The sequence below is a fragment of the Gobio gobio genome, assembly GCF_949357685.1.
Source record: "Gobio gobio genome assembly, chromosome: 8".
NCBI classification, from domain to species: Eukaryota; Metazoa; Chordata; class Actinopteri; order Cypriniformes; family Gobionidae; genus Gobio; species Gobio gobio.
This window is the reverse complement of record NC_137114.1, coordinates 33,108,367-33,125,947: the sequence shown is the minus strand read 5'-3', so window position 1 is coordinate 33,125,947 and position 17,581 is coordinate 33,108,367. Positions and strand designations below refer to the sequence as shown.

Genomic DNA, 17,581 nt, shown 5'->3' with positions numbered 1-17,581 from the left:
GCATTTAAAACTACCTATAAATATATAAATATTAAAATGTATAATTTATATTAAATTGAATATACTGATTTAATTAGAATCTATTGATTTGTCTTTCTGTCCGTCTATCTATCTGTCCATCCATTCGTCTTCTTAAATATTTAAGATCCATACATGCTAAAAAAAAACTTCAGACATATGTTGTCATAAGACATTTGTTTTAAATGAAGAGTTGTACAACACAATATTCCATATGTTTGCAGTGGTAATATAAAACTTTGTATCTTAGAAAGTTCAGTTCTACACACTTACTTTGAGACACAACTTTAATGGAGGGAACCTTTAATATTTAAACTCTTTTCTTTTCCATTAAAGTCAGATATCTGCAAAGACAGCCTCGTCCTTTATTGTAATACCTCTGCAGTGTGAATTTTTAAAGGGACTTGAGACACTTGAGTATCAGATCCCACCAGTAATGAAAAGCATATTTGAGAGTGCATTTCATTTGCTTACCCAAAAGATCAAATATCCAATAACTGGAGCAGACATTTCTAAAGTCTTTTACTGGAGTGTTAATATGACATTGCGAAGCTAGAGTGTGGTTTATTGGGGATATGAATATGAATACATGTCCTAGTGGCTTCAGATAAAGGATTCTTTGCTCTGCCTCATTGTCATTGGCCTTCTATCAGAGCGGAGATAGGCACCTAATGTTCTCCACAGAAACATCTCGCGCTTTGATCAGGAGCCTGCAGAAGGGTCGACAGGTAATTTTTTATTGTGTTCAGGAGAGTTCTGTCTTTTGTCACTTGTGTTAATGTAGTTGTCGATTCCTCCCTAGTCATTTAAATAGGATGCTATTGTTTTTGCCATGTCAGCACAAGCTAAGCACCATCAGTCTGGCTAGAAGCCTCTGCAAAGTACTAGTAGGGATCTGTTCTAGACCGACGATTCATTTGATTCAGTTCAAATTGACTTGAACTTGAAGAGCTCATTTTCTGAGATTGATGTGAATGATTATACAAGAAAATGGACTGCTTACAAACAGTGCTTACAATGCACCACCGCAGCATTTTTTTTTCTGAATTTACATAATTTTTAAGATATATGAGGAATATGAATGCATGTCTTAGAGTGTATAGACAGAGACATTATGTAATAGACCACTTGTAAAAATTGGAATAAATATTAAAGCTGGACCAGCATGGATAACATAATTTGAGCTTTAAAAAAAATATATATTTTATTGACAACATTTCACTCTTTCTGCACTTGTATGCCTACTACTTATAGAAAATAGCTTCCGTGGTGTTAAAGTCACCATGAGATGAAAAAGTATAATTCTTATGAAATATTGCAGTATTTATTATAAATGATTTATACATGCACATCTTTTTTAAAATTAATGTGTCCTTTTAATCTTTAATCAAAATAACTTCCCCTCCTTCTTGCATTGACATCTCTTCTCCTCTCTGATGATGTGTTTACTGGACCGAGTGCGGGACAACCTGTCACTCACATGAGATCAACCAATAGCAGACCACACCCATTCGAACAATCCCAGATGGACAAAATCAAGTCCCGTCCTACATTTTATCTTGTTCAAGAAGCCGTTTCACTTGGACATATGTCACAATAGGAAAGAAAAGACTATCGCAACTTCTGTTTCAAGCCGACTTGAACTAGATTTGGACTGTCCTTTCAAGCAGATTATTGAATGTCGCTTTGGATAGTATTTCTGTTAGTTGTCGCAATGCTAGTAATCAGCATGTAGGGTTATAAGTAGGGATGTGCCCGAAATGCGAATACTAGGGTTGTGCTGATGGACGATATCATTGAGTCTGTTGTGAGTGCGACACACACTAATCCTCTTCTATAGTAATAGTTAAACTAAAAACTTAGCAGGGATTGCTCTGTAAATTAAATTGAGAATGTAACTAATGCTTATATGCTATTTTAAATACTGTAGTCTATGCCAGATATATATATATAGCCTACATTTTTAAATCATTTGAGGCTGAAACATCCATAAGCATGCATGTTTATTTAAGCACTTCCGTCAGTGAAACAACACACTACAGCCTATAAAACATTTAAATGATTTTCAGTTAATAATGGTAACCTCAAGAATATAAGAAAATTTAATATTAGTTAGAAAAATGTAAGGGACATCGCCCAACCCTACCGAATACTATGTTCGGAAAAGAATTGGTGCATTCTACACAGCCCTAAAGAGACATGGTGGTGGAAAAAATTAATTTAAATGTTTTTGCGTTCTCTCGCAATTATGTAGTTGGGTTGTATTGTATATAATTTGCAGGTATTAGGGAGCAGCTATCAATATGCGGGATATTAAAATCGCTTTTGAATGTGCGCTCGCTTTTCACATTCAAATTTGCGATCATGCATAATCTGTGTATAAGGAGCGGCGGTACTGACCACACATTTTACAAGATAAAATATTTGTCAATGCCACTCAGGATCTGTTGTGCACCAAATTCTCTGGCATGCCCAGTCCCGACTCCTTATATCTTCACGTGATAAGTGAAATCTGATGTGTTGTAATGTAACCGTAACCGACTACCAGGGGCTTCATAGAATGTTACTCATTTTCTGTGCCTTTCTAAACTTTTATTAAAACCAAAGTTTTATTAAAAAGTGAATATATGATAAAGTGACAATGTTTACTTTGCAGTCTCTCAATATCAAAATAATGCAACACACTTATTTGCAGTACTTTGTGCTGTTTCCTCTCTTGTTGACCCACTTCTTGGAATTGAACTGAAAACTGAAAGCTTCCTAAACTGCTGATTTATTTATGCACGTTAAATAACCCCACCGATGGGTTTTATAGTTCTGAATGTCGGACATGTTAACACCTGGCAGATATATCCTGCGAGGATATCACAGATTTCTCTGGCAGTAAAGTTTTAACCTGCGAGTGACCTTCTGGTATCGTGGTGATTCAGTATGCATTGTGAAATACCAATCATTGCTTTTATGGTTCTGATTTAGAGTGTTGTGAATCTACTGACTTTAACAAGCTTTTTGTTTATGCCCAGCTGAAGCCGGAACAGAGATAGGAGTGTATTAGCCCTCAGTTGTTTATTAGTTTTGTATTTTAAATGTCCATTCTCACACAGCAAAAATATATTTTCAAATGTATGCAAAATGGACCAAACATATATTATTTTAAGCTTTAGATAGTTCTATTCCACACACACACACACACACACACACATACACACACATCTGGTTCGCTATGATTGAAATCGATCATTCATTTATGTGTTGGATGTCATACTGGATTGCCAACAATTTTATTAGCAAATATATGATATTGAGCCATACATCATTTTCTTCTGTCACGGTTTCTTCTGTTATCCATTCAGATCCAGGGTGGATCAGTACTGTTTAGGTCTTAATTGTAAAGATTCAGCCTCAGTATGGCCCTGTTTTATAATGTTTCAATCTGTATTTGCCTTGTGATGCTCAATATTAGTGAAGATCCATAATAATTTTTGATGTAGCCCAACACTGGCAGGTATCCCAGAACTGCTTGAGAAAACTTAAGTTTTATGGAAATATGATAAATTCAGGTAAATTGGGCCACTTTATGCCATCCATCTCACTAACAAAAATTTTTCCGGTTGACCCGAATTCCCCCTGCTTTACCTAATACAATCACATTATGCTTTTGTGTCTGTGACAGGCCGTCTCTTGTGATTCAGGCCGTGATTGAGACTAAATGTAGCAGTTCTTATGATGCAGCTTTTTGGCTCTTAGTAAAGTAAATACCATACTGTTACAACAACAACAAAAAAACATTACTCATCACTATAGCAAGACAGTCTGCACGTTCAATGTTTTTGCTTTCCTCAAATGGATTTTGAAAAATGCTGTGTGCATGTAAACTTACTATGTCCTCACAATAGTAAAACTTAAAATAGTCATTTTTGATTTTTTTTTTTTGGTCCCCATAAGTTAAACAGCTTATAAATCATACAGAATTATGTTTTTTGAAAATGTAAAAATGCTGAAAGTTTTCTGTTATGGGAAGGTTTAGGAGTATGAGTTAGAATATACAGTTTGTAAAGTATAAAAATCATTGTCTAGAATGTCCCCATAAAACATAAAGACTGGATTGACCTACATTATGAGGACCTAAAGTCCTTATATTATGGTCTGTATTCAGGTTTCAGGCCGCGCCCTGAGGACATGGCGCTAAATAAACATACTAAATGTAAAATTGCAAAACTGAAGAAAGTTTTCTGTGATAGGTTTAGGGTTAGGGGCTATAAAATGACATTAGCTCAGCATAAAAAATATTATGCTTATGGAATGTCATCATAATGATAGGTGTACCAACGTATATGTGTGTGTGTGTGTGTGTGTGCGCAAGACATGCCTTCATGGTACCAACTTTTGATAATGTGCTACATGCTAATAGTTGTCTCTGGACAATTGTTAGTCACTTATTAAAAAAATATAATTACCAACTCTGGTGCATAAAGAGATTCCCAAAACCACCCCAAATTACTTTCCTTCTTCTGTGGAACACAAAATAAGTTATTTAGAAGAAGTTTTCAACATTGGAAGAACCCCATTGACTTTCAATGAACGGACAAAAAATGGACTGATAGATTGTTTAAAATTAGGGCTGCCACTAACGACTATTTTTATATTGATTAATCTATCAACTAATTTATCGATGAATCGATTAATCTATCGACTAATTTATCACAATAATTTTCAACAATTTTACTTAAACACATTTAATTTAACTTGCAATGTTGGCATTCAGTAGTGTACTATAAAAAAAGTATAAATGTAAAAAATCCCTTGACAAAATGTAAAACTAGAAAGAGAAAAAAATGTAAAAAGGTACAAATTTGTAAACCAACATAACAAAAAAAGAGAATATCAGCAAATACTTTTTATATAGAATAGTGTTGTCACAATACCAAAATTATGACTTTGATATGATACCAGACTAAAATACCTCAATACCCATAAGTTACTGAATCGATACCATGGCAAAAAACAGTAAAAGTAATTGAATAATATGACAGAACTTACTATTCATTGTTTTCGGGTTAAAACCCCATTCATTCCAACACCCGATTTCTCATCCGACTGCGTTTACCCGCGCTTCAGGTCAGAGTCCGAGTCAGAGTATATTTGACTGTTCTGCTTCCATTCTTTAGTGAACAGTGGAAGCAGAGCTCACACACACGTCCTCACTCCTGCTGTCACACATCGAAGCAAATTAAGAAATACTGATCTTATTAGAGTGCTGTCATTTTTAAAGTACCGGTTCTAATACAATTTCATATCGTACCCAACTTAGCCAGTCGAATAAAAATATTGACGTCGACTATTTAACAGCGTCGACGCAGTCGATTGTATCGACCAATCGCGACAGCCCTACTTAAAATATATTATTTTTTTAATTTATTTTTTATTCCATAAAAGAAAATCTATCGTACAGGTTTGGAACGACATGAGGGTGAGTAAATGGTTGCAGAATTAAAATTTTTGGGTGATTTATCCCTTTAATAATGGTAAAATACATCATACTCTTCATATACTGAATGTCAGTGGCTGGAGAGCAACAGGGATGGTGGACATTGCATGAGGCAGTTAAATGGGGCAATTAAAATAACAGTATTTAATGTATTAAAGGGGTTATGTGATGTAGAGGTTAAAAACTTGGGCTGGCAGCCAAAACTTTTAGGTTTGAACCCAGTAAGGGGCGATTCATAAGCTATAGGCATTGTGCCTTTAAGTAAAACACTTAACCCCAGGTTACTCTAGGTGAACGCTCCCTGTAATACACTTATTGTAAGTCACTTTGGATAAAAGCATGCTAAACGGCTACTTTATTATTTACTGTATTAAATTACACAATATTGCTATACACATTCCAAAAATAGCACCTTTTGGTATAAAGAATTGCTTAACAAATGAATTAGAAACATTTATTCATAAATGTTTTACTTACTAAACCAAAAAAAATGTAATAGTAAAAGTAAAATATTTTTTAAGTTAACCTTTCTCTCAATGTTACAAAAAGGACATTTATTCCTGGCAACCGGCAATTGAAAATCAAAATGATTTTTTGAGTAGACAATTCAAAAAGAGGCACTTACCGAAATCTGCCTCTCATGCACTGTTGTTATTCCACAGAGCATGTTCAACCCTAAAAGAGCTCCAAAATGCACCATTTGCACGGCAACTCTGCAGGGTAGCTCAGTAGTGAGTGCCTAATATGTCTTTTGAATCAATTATTTTACGAATTCTTGAAATAAACAACTGAGGCTGCATCTCGAAATTGAAAAGCGCTACTCATAATGTGGCACAATGTTTGTTGTGGCAGCAGCGTGACACAATGAAACGGAGGCCTAGAGCGCGTATCTCACACCAATCCTGTTAAAGATTCCGTGCTCGCATTGTTTACATTCGATTCCTCTGAATAAATAATAAATGAGATTTAATGATGAAATGGCATGTGTTGATTTTATTTCTGACAGACGATTCATTTAATTTTTGCAGCGTATGTTTACTTTCATCCACTTTCAGTCATTTACAACTTGGAGACTTCAAGAAAAAACATCAACCAGAAACTTTATCCATCCATCCCTGATGGTGGTTATGAATTCTACTTGTTTTCACAAAGTATTTACCCTGCTGTTCATTCTTCTCATTGACATCTAGAACAGCAATCCTCCATGACTCACTTTTTGATTGGCAGCGGATGTCAGCCGTGAGTGCAGCATAAAAAATGCTGTAACAATTCAGTCCGGCCGTGGTTTTTGAGACGAGAGCTTTGATGGACACTTAGAGGTATTTGGAGAGAATATGTGATGAAACTACGGTTATGAGTGACAGGTTTGCGGTGCTCATGGTCTAGCAGCCTTTATCTAGCTTTAATTGAAAAGAGCTTCTCAATTGCTAGACATTAATTTGATACCTTTTACAAAGGGATGCATCCTGTGGACTGAGACAGGACTAATCAATGTTTGGATTGAATTACTCCATATTGTATAGAATCATTCACTTGGCTTTAGTAGTTAGATATTGTTGCGTTGGCTGGTCAAAATCAAGCTGCTTCGCCGAACGACAGCAGCCGAGTGCGTTCAGAACAACACATGGTGATTTCGCCTTTGTTTTACTCCCCACAGCGAGCACTTGTCTTACAAAAACAACCTACGTGCTATTTCTGTGGTATCCCATTACTGATTCAGCCCTCAGTCCCACACACACACACAAAACAACTCACATGGGGGAAAGGCTTCATATAGAGATTTAAGTGGGAACTGTGTCTTTGAATGTCATTTATTCCATACATTTGTCAGTTATCATAACGATACTTAACAGTTCTCCAGCATTGAAAAGACTTCTTCACTTCAGGAGGGCATGGCCATTGTGTGGTTATGAGTGCTGTTTTCTACAGAAAATTACTTGTATTGTATTTAGTAAGTATAATATCACATTATTACCATATTATCTAGAAAAAGCATCAGTATACAGTGGCAAGAAAAAGTATGTGAAGCGCTTGCAGAATCTGTGAAAATGGGAATAATTTTAACTAAATAAGAGGATCATACAAAATGCATGTTATTTTTTATTTAGTACTGTCCTGAATAAGATATTTTACATAAGTTATTTTTTACATATAGTCCTCAAGACAAAAAAAAATGCTGAATTTATTAAAATGACCCCGAGCAAAAGTTTATGAACCATTAATTCTCAATACTGTGTGTGATCCACGGCTGTTAAAAAAAAAAAAAAAAAAAAGTATGATGGTTGTTCATGAGTCCCTTGTTTGTCCTGAGCAGTTAAACTGCCCAATGTTCTTCAGAATAATCCTCAAGGTCCTACACATTCTTCAGTTTTCCAGCATCTTTTTCATATTTGAACCCTCTCCAGCAATGAATGTACGATTTTAAGATCCATCTTTTCACACTGAGGACAAGTGAGGGACTCTAGTCTATTCAAAAAGGTTAAATACAATGAAAAGTCAATGGGGCCCAATGTTTAGTTTTGGACCCCATTCACTTTAATGGGCAATTCTTTTGTTCACATAGAAGAAACAGGATCGGTATCAACTATCGTTTTAAGTGAATCAGTTATTGATTTTGATTGTTCAGCTGACAAAACATTTTTAAAAATTTCACACACACACACACAAAAAAAAAACAAATCCAGCGAGAATCCAGTGTGTTAATCCAATGTGACCTAAGTCATAAAGACAGCCACAGTTTTAATTTGTGTAAAAAAAAAAGAAGAAAGAAAATCATCCATTTCACCCAACAGCTAGCCATTCCACATTTAACAGGTTTTCTCTGAACAGTGCTTGAAAAGAAAAAAATCCTCTGCATGGCTTGTCTGGGCAGATATAGGTAGCGGTTTGAATTGAGGACACAGCGCGTCTGATTCGCCTGTTTCACTTTTAGAGCGATGACAGTTTCATAAACGAGTAAGAAACGGAACATATTCTATTTTCTGCCTTCTGTTCGTAGTCAAAAGACTACATTGTATGCTGTGGTGTTTGCAGGGTCTCTACTGTATTTTTAATTGCCTGTCAGTTCCTAAATGGAGCCTTTTGCCAGATACAGTTCCAGCCTCAATTCATGTTAAAACGCTTCCTGTATTACCAGGAGGAGTATCTCATTAATATTAATGTGATCTCTTATCGATTAAAGAGTGCTAACTTTTGTGAATGAGGCTGTGGTTGTGCTGAAAAGAATAAGACAGTGCTATTTTAACAAATTTAGGGGCTTGTTACACTGGATTGTGAGCTTTTGTAGTAGATACAATTCAGGTTTTTGCACTGATAAACCATGCAAAAGTGTTAAATTGATAATTCACCCAACAAATGAAATATTGGTCATGTTGGTGCATGAGTTTCTTTCTTCTTTGGAGCACAAAAGAAGCTATTTTGAAGAATGTTTCAACTGTTTTTGTTCATTCAATGAACGTCACTGGAGTAAATAACCACTTGAGACCCCAATGGAAAAAAAGAACGGGGTCCAATGTTGTTTAGACTCCAACATGCTTCGAAATATCTTCTTTTGTGTTCTACAGAAAAAAGGATATCATATAGGTTTGTAAACAAAAAAAAATATTTATGGGGCTAGGGTGAATTATCAGTTATATATATATATATATATATATATACAATTGTTTTTTTGTTTTTTTGTTTTCATTTTAAACCTTAATATTTTTGCTGCTAATTATTTCAGAGAATGAAAAAACCAAAGTAATTTTAACAGCCCAAGATTATAGACATTTATTAAGTGTACAGCAGTAAAATAAAAGGACAAGTGTCAGTACAAATGTTGTTTCTTTTCTGTATTCTGCTGCTGTGCTCAAGCCATGCGAAACCAGTGAAGATGATTTGCTGTAATTGCATTTGAGCAAAATGATTTGGATGTGCATGCAATTTCTAATTGTCATTACATCCTGCTTCAATAAATGAATTAGACGTGTGTTTCTTGATGCACCTTTTCTTGAAATCTCTGTCTATCTGCTTGAACCTTGGTGTGTGTGTGTGTGTGTGTGTGTGTGTGTGTGTGTGTGTGTGTGTGTGTGTGTGTGTGTGTGTGTGTGTGTGTGTGTGTGTGTGTGTGTGTGTGTGTGTGTGTGTGTGTTTACATACTCTTCATAAGCTAGAGATGATAAGTTGTAATGAACAAGATTTGATGGAGAAAGCGGGAGTATTTCAGTAAAATAAATGTGTATCGTGACCAATTTTTTATCTTCTGCCTTTGCCTCGGCATCTTCAAAGCAAATGCAACAGACATGGTTTGAAAGGATTTCCCACTCATCATTTGTACTTAGAAAGAATTTACATATTCAAGCAGAAAAACAGCGTCTGCTGTGTCACAATATGTGTCATTATAAGTAAAAGCAATATATATATATGATCTATGTTTTTCTTCCAAAGTAACAAAACATTTCAAATCTCACTGTATTTTCTCATAATTGTATTGAATAGATGTTAAAGGTGCTGCATATAATTTATTTTGTCTGAACTTGTCATACTCGTCATACTTGTTTCTGAATTCCGTGTAGGAATGTCTGTTTTTGTTTTGGTGTGTGATCCCGCCCACTGCCAATTTCCCAATAGTATTTCAACTTGAATGGATGAAAGATAATAACACATGTATTTGAAACAAAAAAAGCATGTTGAATTGCACTAATTGAAAAAAATATCTGTTGCATTAACAGTACATTGTATTAAACAGTACATTTGATATGAAACATACTGTATATTGGTAGCAACATGAATCATTAATGCAATTAGACAGAGATATTGTAGTAACATTGTCTCTATTGCCGCAATACGCAGCCGAGTGTTTAACAATAGTGCAGAATAGTAGATTTTTATAGAAGCTGGGTTTATTTATTTCCTGAAATTCAGCCAATTTGAAATGACCATCAAACCAGAACATCATTGTATGGTTCCCATTTGGTCATTTTTGGGGTAATTTTCTAGGTTAGTTATGAGATGGCAACCCGTGACATTCTACCCTGAGCTGTTCGGATTTATGCGTTTCTATGTCAACACTATCAATGCCGAAATGAATCTGCAGCAGTCAGGTGGTTTATGTTCATTATTATTGTAATGTAATGTGCTTTGAGACATGAGATAATGTAAAGCCATCTCTCGTGATGCTTTGCAGACTCTGCGCTGGCTGTATGCATTCATGTGTTTTGGTGGAGGTGTGGCTTTGGAGACGCTCTGAAGGGAGGGTGGGATCTTAAGCTTTCAAAGCTAGCTTGCTATTGCTAGCCTCTCTGAAAACTGCCTACCCTACCATGAAGCACAATATATTCTGATATTTGAGGTGTGGTGGAAATGACACTATGGTGGGACAGATGCTTCATGACTTTTAGAAAACATAACAATTTCAAAGTTCTCCTGTATTGTATCATTTTACACTTTTGGACATTAGTTGCTAGTTGACAAACTAGTAAAAGTGTCTAAAAAAATGTCCTTATTTTCTAAAAAGCCCAAAAATGCCCTTTAGTTGAAGAAATACTCAAATACACTGCCCGGCCAAAAAAAAGTTGTTGTTTGGATTTAAATTGGCAAATGCTTAAGAGTCAATGATTGGATCATTATTGCAGTTTGGCAACAGTTCTTCCAATCCTAATTGATGGAGTTTGTGGCTTTTCATTTCTTAAACAATCATGCAAGACCACATATTCCAGGGTGACAATATCAAGATTTATCAGGCTCAAACTGTAAAAGAATGGTTGGGTGAGAGCATGAAGAATCATTTCCACACATGAATTGGCATCGCTGAGTCCAAACCTTAAATTCATTGAAAGTCTTTGGGATGTGCTGGAGGAGACTTTACAGAGTGCTTGACTCTTGCATTGTCAATACAATATCTTAACCAAAAATGTATGCACCTCCTACATGGTTGTTTAAGAAATGAAAAGCTACACACTCCATCAATTAGGATTAAAACTGTTGCCAAACTGATATTAAAAACTTAAAATACTCAGTTATTTTTGGCCTCACAGTATGTCAAATATCCGTATGAAAACAGCGAGAGGTACAGTTCCTCCAGCAGAGCCTCATTATCTTTAATGTGACCACACCCACGCGAGAAAAGAGACTCACATTCAAATCGTCCACCTGAAGGAACGCAAACCTGTAATCACCTCAAAACAAAGAATCATCTTCATCATTCTTCTGCTTTTCATCGAGTTTGGAAGACACGCTGTGAGTTTACCTTGGATTTAATAAGTTTAATAAGAATGCGATTTTAAGATGAGATTTTTTAAGCTTAAACTTCACATTGTAGGCTACTAGTTGAACTATTGCTAGACTAAAATGTGTGAAATCAACGGAAACATGTTGAAAATTAAATATAGATAGGTAGGCAACCTTTCAATGCTAAATAAAGATACATGTACGGCATGAGTGTATTTTTATGCTCTATAATATTAAACACAGCATAATATAAAAGTAGGGTTGCCAACTGTCCCGTATTAGCCCGCTCGTCTTCGTATATTGGGCCTAAATGTCCTGTATGTGACCTCCTTTGTCCCGTTTATTGACTGCCACGCTCATCTAACCACTGAGAGGTCGTTCACATATGTTGCGTCTTTTGCACGCTCAAGTTCGTTATTTTAAATGTAGACGCGCGACAAGCGTGCACAAAATAGAGAGCAACGCCGTTGTGATGCTCATGCGGTGCGGCACGCTCGTTTTTCCCATGCGCATCTATGCCTCAGCGAGATGACGGCAGACACCACAGGAGCGTTTAGTTTGTTCTGCAAACTAGGTGTGTCTGAATAAATGCCTTTTAATGAAGTGGTCAAAATCATTTCTGAAAATCATTTTCTTCTGACATATTGCACATCTTATGATGTGTCTTACTCGTGCTGTTCACTTTTCATAATCAACATAGATGAAATTTAAAAATAACATTATAATATTTAAACATAAATATGAAACTAAATATGTTTTTTAATGGCTACAACAAGTATAGTACAGTTGAATTGTCATGATTGTACCACGAGTGTACCACTCCTTTGATTGAAAAGTGTGTTCTAAATTCTTCTGTTGTGTTTTGTGTGGCAGGTGGCTGTGTGAAGGGGGACCCCCAGGGCTGGACCCATGAGGAGTCAAAGAAGATGCTCGCAGCCTGGGCGTCTCTGCTCTTCTTAGCCATGTGGGTGAGAAACGCCACCAGTGGCCCGCTCTCGTTCAGAATAGGTGAGAAATGTCTTTCGCTTTCAAGCTGTAAAGCACATCACTATCTATTGCCCGTATCTCTCGTTAGTCCTAACACTGAATGGTGTAATTTGTAATCACTGTTAATTAAAGTGATGGGGTTTTACACCAGATTTGCTGCCTTAAGGCAAACTGTAACTCCCAGAATTAACACACTGGAAAAAGAGAATGAGCATAAGAACGCTGCTTGTTTTATGTTGCTGTCGTAAACAGAGGCTAGTAGAAAAATGTATGGTTTGCAACACTGTGGAGGAAGCTGTGGTGAAACAGTCTGACTTATGGAGGTCACTCTCTATATAAAGATTCCTATTCAGTTAATTTATCAGGGAAATCAACCTATAACTGTCTTACTTATACTGTGGGGTCCAAAAGACTGAAGCCAAATTGAAAATCTAGGATTGAAAAACAATTACAACCTATAAATTAAAGCTGCAAGCAGTGATGAAAGGGCCCTCGCACCAGTGCCCCCACCACCCAGTGGCTTTAGGAAAACAGAGCACGGTGGGCAATATGCATTTAAGCATAATAAAATAGCAGGACTACGTCAGACACTTGTATTAGCCACACTTCCTGCTACCAGCTGGTGGTGCTATGACTATATCTAAAGATGTCTTCAGGCCATGGCACTTATCAAACATGTAAAGTTTGAGGCAGATTGGACATTGTATGCTTGAGTTACAACAACTTCCCGTTTCATGACGATAATAGCTTGTGTTAGCACTCAGCTAAGTGTTGCTAGCATGTTTTAGATGGTTTCTAGCATGTTTAGTACTCAATTTCATATTTTAGTTTGTTGCTAGTAGTGCATCACAGTGTTAAACACGTCACTTCCTGTTGCCAGTGCTTGGCGTCATTACTATAACTGAATATTGTCATGTAGATGTGTTCAGGGCAGGACTCTTCTCAAACATGTGAAGTCTGAGGCAGATTGGTCATCGTATGCCTGAGTTACAACAACTTCCTGTTTCGTGGCATTAATCGCGTACATTAGCTCTTAGCCAAGTGTTGCATGATTTAATGTGTTACTAGCATGTTTGGTACTGTATGGCATATTTAAATGTGTTTCAGGGAGTGAATTACAGTGAAAAGCATGCAATTTCCTGGTGCCAACAGGTGGCGCTATGACTAACTGAATATTGCCTTGTAGATGTCTTCAGGCCAGGACTCTAATAAAACATGTGAAGTTTGGGGCAGATCAGACATTGTAGGCCCAAGTTACCACAACTTCCTGTTTCATGGCGAAACATCGAATTTTGTCTGGCCGCCACAGACACGCCCTTCAGTGAAAACTCAAGATCTTTGTAATTTAACATCACCAAGGCCTTAAGATTAGACTGACTAAATATAATGTTTATCTGATAAAATCTCTAGGAGAAGTTTGTTAAAGTACAATGTCTGGAAATGGCAAAAACTGCAAAAATTTTGCAGAGAAAATTAAAAATATCTCACTTCCTTTTGGGTTTTCAGGGACTTTTTTGTAGGTATTGGGCTGTTACATGTGTCTACCGAATTTCATACCTGTACATGAAACGTAGCGCGAAAGGCGCTTGATTGAAATTTTGTAGGTGGCGCTATCGAGCCATTTTGCCACACCTAAATTCTGAAACCCATATCAGATGGAAACTTTCACTATTTCTGACACGTGTGCAAAGTTTCATGAGTTTGAGCATGTTATGCCCTCACCAAATGCAATTCATTTCGGAGAAGAAGAATAATAGACCGAGCAATTACAATACACCATCGGTGCTCTGGCCCTAATAAATCTCAAAAGTTTTAGTGATTTTAAGGGCTTTTTATGACATTAGATTAATTGAATATGCAAATGAATGACATTGATCCAAAGACCATATTGTGTTTTGGAGGCCAGTGCATCTGTACAAAGAGTCACATGATCATTTTCAAAACAGGCTTGATCACTTATTCATCGGGTTTTACACAAACTTGTGGAGTTCATTAGTGCTAATGTCATTAGCGCAAAAGAGGAACAAATCAAATAGGAAGACATTCTGAAATTCATGTTAATTTTTCAAGCCAAATTGTTATGCTAATAATAGAATTTGTAATGAAAAAAATGCATTCTGGTGCAAAGGACTATAATTTTTGGGTGAACTATCCCTTTAGAAATCAGCCTTAGCTTTATTACCCTCATAGAAATACTCAATATCCAGTTCAGAGAGCAGTAGATGATGTAGTTTAGCAAGGGTATTACAGTATTTCGAGTACATGATTTGAATAGTCTTTGGCTGTTTAAAGCAGTTAAGTCGATAGCAAGAGATTTCGAAACACAGCATTGTATCGCCAACGACATTATCGTCCAAAACATTGGGCTGGAATGTTTTTTATTCACGAGAGCACTTTTGAGTTATCATTAATGTAAAATTACTTTCAATTACATCCTCCCAGAGAGAGTGCTAATAATGTCAGTCATAATGCTGAAGTATAATTATATGCTAACAAAAATTAGCGAAGGTCTCAGATACTCAGTTAAAATATGTTGTTTTTGTGAGTTGTGTTTAGTAGCACCCACACAGCCTCTGTCTCACTGGAGAAAAGCATTAAGGGACCTTCCCCTCATTAAGGAAATGAATGTTCAAAAGCTGTTTAAACTGACTTCATTACGGTTTGGAACGGCATCGGCTAGGCGAACCGAAAGAGAAAGAGCGAGGCAGAGGCAGAGATAGAGCAAAAAAGAGCCCATTTAATGTGGGTCTGGGCTTTCAATGGTAATCTATCTGGTGCCATATTGAGCAGTGCAAAATGTAAATTTAGTTCCAGCTGATTTAGCGTGTGGTTTTTGCATGTGTTGTGTGTACAAGTGTGAAGCTGTTAATTCACTGTGGTACTAAGGCTTGGTTGTGAGATGTTTGTGCTCGGTAAAAAGAGCATTGATCTGCTTATTTGGTGGCATATTACAAAAACAATCCCTCTGATTCCAGCGGCTCAGGGATCAGATGAGGCGGCGTGCTCTCATCTGCACGAAACAAGCTCCTGCTTTCGTAGATCAATTATTAAGCAGCCGATGCGATCACCGTCTCTCCTGAGCTTGCCTCTGTCATCTCCTGATGAACGAACCGCTCCCAACTTACCCGGGTATGGTTGGATAATTAACCGCCGCTGCTCTCCTCCTTATCCCGTGTCTCCTCACCTCCTGCACCTACGAAAGCACCTCCTCAACAAGCCCTGCTTATTGCTGTCTCGTTTATTTGACGATTAATTAAAACGTGTGGTTTCTGTTTTTACCACTCTGATGCAAAGCGGCTCTGTCTGTGCTTGTGTAAATAGCGCGGGCGGCATTAACGTCTTTTCTTTCCCAGCACGATGACGGGTTGCTGACTTCTCTGCAGGAGATGATATTTAACTCTGCTGCCCCTCCAAGCCCATAATATCACTGGATGGCTTGCTCAATAAAAGTGTCAGGCCAAAATAGCATCACATTGCCAGGCAAACAGATATGTGGTGTTTGGATACTTATCTCCAAATTGGGATGGGTACTGGTGTTCACACAAGGCTTCATAGTCTGTTAACCGTCAGTGAAATGGTAACGGGACACTTGGAGTGCTTATTTATTGCCGGCTTTCCCCATCTCATAATTTAGTAATCCTCATAAATGAGGTATCATTCGAAAACTTTATTATGGTTTTTTGAATATTCCCTCTCATTCAGTGTGTAATATAGCTTTTTGTGAATGTAAACATTTTGCAAAGTTGAAAAGTCGAAAGTGCACAATAAATAAAGTTATTGGGTCTCGTTCACTAATAGGGATGGCTCGATACCACAATTTTGGCTTCGGTACGGTACCACGATCTAATACCGAAGTACCGATATTAAATTAATACCATACAGGGTCGGAATTTTGCCGTGGGTATTGCGCATAGTTTTACTCACTCTCGCAAGTTTGGGTTTTATAAAGCGGGAAATTAATGCAAATGTTTATTATTAAATGAATAAACAAAGATTATCACATTAAATTAGTCATTTGAAAACTTTCTTGTGAGAAGTAATTTCAGCAATACTGCGCGTCTCCCTTCCCTAGCTCTCAAAATGAGCAAATTGCTTCTGGCTTCAAAAGACATCGCATGTTTCGGGACAGCTGACGGAAATCACTTCCTACGTCTTATTAAACCTTGCCAATTTGAACATGCAAGCGATCTTATAGCATTCCGTAATATATGGGATGGGAGCTCTTTAAGAGAGAATTTTGTTCAAAATATGTAGTTTCGTGTTTTATATTGTGTTGTTTCCGGTTAATCGGCTAGCTCACGTTATTACTGTCTTACTAATATAAATCTGCTAATCAGCTGTGTGCCTATTTTACTTACAATTGTGTCCATTAATGCAGATTGTCTGTCATTCTTACTACTTTGAGTAATGATAAAGGATAGAGCAAGATTTGTTTTACCAACTTTAATGTTACATTAGCCATTCACGTTAGTGCTCGGTGAACGTGCACACTGTTATTGATACAGTTCCCGAATGTACACTGCAATAAATTATAAATATACGCATCGGCTTGTTGATGGACGTTGTCAATGCTAATGGTGAGGAATTACAGCTGCAACATCTCATAATGTATGACAAACTGAGTAGCGCATCTGGCCAATCAGAGCAGAGTAGCTCGCAGAAAGGAGGGATTTAGAGAGACTGATTCACCCGACAAGTCATATATATTATGAGAAAATTAGTTTTTTTGAGAAAACCTGTTGTAGGAGTCCAAAACAAAATTAGCAGCCTTTAAAATAGCATAATAGGGGCACTTTAAACACTCAAAATTTATCCTGTGAAAACAGTTTTGAAATTAGACATTGCGTTACCAGGAAACAGTTAATTAAAACCTTTTAGCAT

General features: G+C 36.8%; 1 protein-coding gene across 2 annotated transcripts in view; it reads left to right on the top strand.

Moving 5' to 3' along the window:
- The window catches only part of grik4 (glutamate receptor, ionotropic, kainate 4), a 511,925-nt gene that overhangs the window by 246,067 nt on the left and 248,277 nt on the right, over positions 1 to 17,581 (top strand). For both annotated transcript variants that reach the window (XM_079824290.1, XM_079824289.1), the window contains exon 3: positions 12,587 to 12,721. In XM_079824290.1, coding sequence (XP_079680416.1) covers positions 12,640 to 12,721 — 82 coding nt within the window. In that variant the 5' untranslated portion in view covers positions 12,587 to 12,639. The remainder of the gene's footprint in view (positions 1 to 12,586; positions 12,722 to 17,581) is intronic.